Source organism: Acanthopagrus latus, chromosome 18 (assembly GCF_904848185.1).
Source record: "Acanthopagrus latus isolate v.2019 chromosome 18, fAcaLat1.1, whole genome shotgun sequence".
Taxonomy (NCBI): Eukaryota; Metazoa; Chordata; class Actinopteri; order Spariformes; family Sparidae; genus Acanthopagrus; species Acanthopagrus latus.
Window position 1 is genome coordinate 615,594 of NC_051056.1, and position 5,000 is coordinate 620,593.

Below are 5,000 nucleotides of genomic sequence, written 5' to 3' on the forward strand. Positions count from 1 at the left end.
GTTTAATGTATAAAACTGCGTGTACAGACACAAATTGTAACACATCGAGTCAACACGTTTTAATCATTATTGATGAACCGATCAATACAATATTTCACCTGTTTAAATATCATCATCTGGTGAACACAAGCCATTTCCTGTCTGTCTGTAAGCTGTTCTATATGTGGAACATGTCCTGTACAGTTCAGTGTGCACTACTTGCAGTATTTGGAGACAAATGCAGACAGCAGGTCTCTATACGGAGACTCAGATCTCTGACTTTTCAGTTTGAGAATTCTGTGGATTGCAGGAGAACGAAGGAGAAGGTTGTGACTGAATCCCACCAGACTGGAGGAAAACCAGTACAGAGCCATAGACTGGGGGGGATAAGAAACGGACTGGAATTAGAGATCCAGAGCTTCTGCATGTTCTGGTTCAGAGTTGTCTGCTAAGGATCTGGTGATTTGACTGTTTAAAGACAAGCAGCATGTACACATTAAGTCATAGAAACAAATTGTATCAACACATTTAAAAAAGAGAGCAATTGTCAGTCCTGGAGGAACCTGAGGATCAATTGACTAATCAACATATCAATTATTTGACAGAACGAAAATGATCAGGTGACTAAATTGATAATCGTTTTCTGTTTTTAGCTTGTCAGACGTGATGATTGTTGTTTTCTTTGTTTTCAGTATACTGAAAAATAACATACTAAGACAGAAAGCTATCCACAATCACACCAGACTGGACCAAACTTGGACCCACCCCGATCCTTGTTCAGGTGGCAGTCACCATGAAGTCTTGTGTGGTGAAACTCTGAGCAGCTCTGATCTCGGGCTGATGGAACTTGTCTGAATGTGTTTTTAGTCTGATGAGCAACAGGAATGTGAAAACTTGAGTCAGCACGTTCAGAGAGGAACTCAGAGATTTATAAACTCAACAGATCTGAACATGAAACCTTCACAAGTCTGAACCTGAACCTGAACCTGAAGTCACTCGGGAACCTCCAGACTGAACTAATGCGCTGCTTTGAAGTGATCTGATCAATGATGGACTATGACTCACAGACGGGACTGAAGCAGCGATGGGAACCATCAACACGGAGAACGCTCTGATGGAGTTTGTCACAAACCTCTGAACACGAGATGGGTTGACTCTCTGCAGAGAAAATACCTGAAGAAGAAGAGAAGAGCGTCACCTGGATGACATTATCAAGTTGGGTAAGGACACACTTGATCAACAGACTGACCTCTACCACGAGTAGGTTGGTGAGTCCCAGACAGACAGGTAGGATCCAGGTGGAGTCAGGTAAGGTGAGGTCAGAGAACCACAGAACGCCCCCTGCTTTCATATTGGACTGTAGTGCTGCAGAGAATGAAATTTATTGTTAGCCCTGGTCCAGGACTGGTCCCGGACTGACCCAGACTCAGTGTAAGCTTACCAGACTGGTCTAGACTCAAGTTTCTGAGGGCCAGAGAGAGGCTGATCCACAGGGGAAGTTGAACCCAGACTAGCAGAGAGGCTTTGAAGGGGTGACAGTTGTCTCTGACGTAGAGCTTAGAAACGATCCGACGCAGATTCTTCTGGAACTGAAACCTGAACAGAAACAACAGAAGGAACAAGCTGGCTCTTAGAGCTTAACTCTAACCCTAACCCATTTTTTTTGAGGAATCTGAGAGGAACCAGAACTGGTACTGGCACCAGCATCAGCTGACTGCAGACACCTCGACACCTGAAATAAATTGAATGCAAATTAAAAATCTTAATTTTTATCTACAAAGTGAATCCATCAGTCCATCAGTGCACCACCCTCTGAACACCATGGTGCCACAGCCCACCCTCACCACAGCCTGTAGGAAGAAGCCTTCACTCAGGGCTGAAGTACATGAAGACACACACACACACACAGCCCCTCCCCACCTGACCAAACCTTAAGCAAGCACTGTGAGGCCTTCTATACATAGTCAACTAGTTACCTACCTACCTGGTAATAACAGGTCCCCTCACACACACACATACACACGCACACAGTAACATTAGCCATTTTCATACTGGGCAGCAAGCTGCCAACTTGGCTGTCCTTTTTGCAGCTAGGTCTATGGATTTAGACAGAAGGCAAAATAGGGCAAAATATTATGCTCCTCTGCTACTTCGCAAAGCAAAAAAGGATTATGGACAAGCGACTAGCCATTTTTGTCTTCTTGTTGTGTTTGGTTTCTGCTTCTACTGTCGGTCTGTACACAAAGATTTCAAGCACCACCTATAGGCCTATGAACTACAGTGTGCTGAGTTGTTTACAGTGAATCCGTTTGGATGCAAATATTCTTGAAACGATGCCAAGGAAGTATGGAATTAGATTTGTGCTAAAAGAAACACACAAAACTTCTTAAATGTCAAATAAAAATAGGAATTTGAAAGAACATAAAACTAATTTCAAAAATAAAACTTAGAACTTGCATTCAAATAATTTTACTAAACTTTTACTCTTCTAATAATGCAGTATTTTGTTTACGGTTCCCTCTGCTTCTCTCTCCGCTCAGACTTTTGCACTGACTCTCAGCTTTGCGGTCTCTCTGCAGCTCTGTCTCGTATGCGCTCCCTGACTTTTTGTTTGGGATATTGGCACAAACCCCTCGGGTAGGCGGGCCTTTTCAGCTGAGCATCCCCATTAGCTAATTGGTTTTTGACTGACACAGCTCAGTACCTATGTGTAGGTAGCTAGCGCGCTAAATGACCCTGGCTTTAAAACGGAGAGAAGAAGAAGATGACGACGACAGTGAAGAACAACAGTAACAGCTCACAACCAGAAAAACTAACAATATGTAAGTAGTTATTACACACCTATATTGTTCTTCATTGTCGCTGTCGACCACCCGAGAGGTTTATATCTCCAAATATCACCAAACAGCACTCCTCTTCTTCCCCACCATCATTAAGGTTCGCCAGTCCGTCTCTGGCCGCACAGGAGATGAGGCACTGCATGAAAAGTGGGGTTTTTGTCAGTAAGTGGCACTGTAGATTGTTGTGGAAGTTCAGGTTTACGACTGCACATGGCAATTTGCAGGCAATACCTAAAACTGCTGTGAATTGTCGGAAATTGACGTGGGCCTTGCTTGGCAATTGTCCCCCCATGACCCCCCTCCCCCTAATTCTAGGGAAGGCATTAACATGTAAATGAAAATGCTTTGAGCTATACAAATGCAAATCAGGGTAGTAGGAGAAGTTTTACCCCAGGTGACATTTTTCTAAAAAGTATTAACTTCATTTTAAGAAAACCTCTGGCATAAATATATCAGGCTCAGTATAGCCTAATTATAGATGCTGAAATTTTAGCTGGAATTGATTTATTTAATGAAAGTATGCTAGATTAATTATACTGTGTATGTCATTAGCAATGGCCAATATTATGTAAAAAAAAGATACACAAGATTATGTATTTATTTATTTTTGCTCTCCTGGGAACAAGTTAAAGATAAAAGATCAGTTGTTAAGAAGTAAACATTTGCATGAAATATTCTGAGATAAATAAGTATAAATAATTTCTGTTTAAAATGTGTGTTTTTCGCTGTGAGCATTTTGTTTTTACAGACTAACCTCGCCTCATAACGAGGCCGTGACCTCCTATTTGCTCGGAGCTATGTCTGCAAGTCCAGATTTACATGATGCTGACAATGACGTGATTGTGTTTAAGTAACTCTACTGTTTTCTCCATCCTTGATTAATTTTACTGTGGCTTACTTTACCACTCTCATTTAATTGTTTTCTAGCTGCCTGTAAGACATTGTTGCTATGGTGGCGACTGAGTTCTGACGCTGCCGTGACTGCTCCTGTATGACCGTGCTTTTATTGAAATTATTTAGTACTTTTTTTTGGACCGTTTTTTGTTTTTTCAGAGTTGGCATGTTAAAATATGACCAAGGCGCACTTTTTCGTATCAGAATGCTGCAAACAAGCAGTTTTACTGACCTTTTATCCGACTCTCTGTTGTGGCCTGTGGAAATACTGAGGGACGACGACAATAACAATAACAACAACAACAACAACAACGGCGAGACCCGATGGAGGCGTAAATGGAAACACAGAGGTCGCCGCGGGGGTGTACGGAACGGGCTACGGTCTCAGGCCCATTGACCACCGTTGCCCAGCATCCTGCTCGCAAACATCCAGTCTCTAAAAAACAAGTTGGACGACTTCAGAGCCAGGATAAAGTTCCAGCGGGAGATAAGGGACTGTAACATCCGCTGACTGTCAGAAACATGGCTAACTTCCCTCGTACCAGATACAGCAGTTACTCCATCCAAGCACTTCTCTCTCTTCCGCATGGACAGAACAGAAGAGTCCGGTAAAACAAGAGGTGGAGGAGTCTGTTTCATGATAAACAACAACAGACACACATATGACATAGTCTTCTCCTTTGGTTTCCTCTTCTAACCCTTTTCAAGGTCCAAAATCAACACTGAAAAAAGGCTGAATGTCCCCTCTGTTCAGTTACTTGTTTGAACAGAAACTGATCATTTGAAGAGTGTGGATGCCAAAAATGGGATTTCTGCAGTCCAAAAAGGAGGGCACGGGTTTTCAAACAAAACCTGGGGTGGAGTACACAAGGTTCACTGTGAGTTGGAGGAATGCAAAGAGTACCCCACTTTTACACACGTGAACACATCCGCTCTTTGCAATACTATACAGACATAGCCACAGAAGAATGCCTCAGAGAAGAAGTGTTGACAGAAATGGACACTTAAAATTTTTTGGTGATTCAAAAAAGTCAACCTGTGTTAAAAGGCAAAAATATGCACAGGCAGCACATGTCAATCTCTGTGTTGAGGTGTCATTTGAGGAAAGCTCAAAGCACTTTTGTTTTTCAGTCCATGAGCCAACTTTACACTCACCTCAGGAGGATATTTGTTACATACAATTCATCAGCAAACACATGGCATTGCCCTTGTGCCAAACCAAGGATGTCATGTGTCCACAAAATCATAAGCAATTGGCATTTATTTCAAACAAACCGGAATGTGTTC

General features: G+C 42.4%; 1 protein-coding gene across 3 annotated transcripts in view; it reads right to left on the reverse strand.

Annotated features, from left to right (window-relative positions):
- LOC119007331 (cytochrome c oxidase assembly protein COX18, mitochondrial) overlaps nucleotides 1–5,000 on the reverse strand; it is a 32,393-nt gene that overhangs the window by 88 nt on the left and 27,305 nt on the right. The window contains exons 4-8 of one of the 3 annotated variants that reach the window (XM_037076930.1): nucleotides 1,421–1,575; nucleotides 1,229–1,344; nucleotides 1,045–1,152; nucleotides 745–847; nucleotides 1–356 (exon numbers count right to left, since the gene is read on the reverse strand). The exon at nucleotides 1–356 is cut by the window's left edge and continues 88 nt beyond it. In XM_037076930.1, the coding sequence (XP_036932825.1) occupies nucleotides 247–356; nucleotides 745–847; nucleotides 1,045–1,152; nucleotides 1,229–1,344; nucleotides 1,421–1,575 (592 nt within the window). In that variant the 3' untranslated portion in view covers nucleotides 1–246. Of the gene's footprint in view, nucleotides 448–744; nucleotides 848–1,044; nucleotides 1,153–1,228; nucleotides 1,345–1,420; nucleotides 1,576–5,000 lie in introns of all 3 variants that reach the window. The other 2 variants (XM_037076931.1, XM_037076932.1) reach the window with 2 other exon arrangements.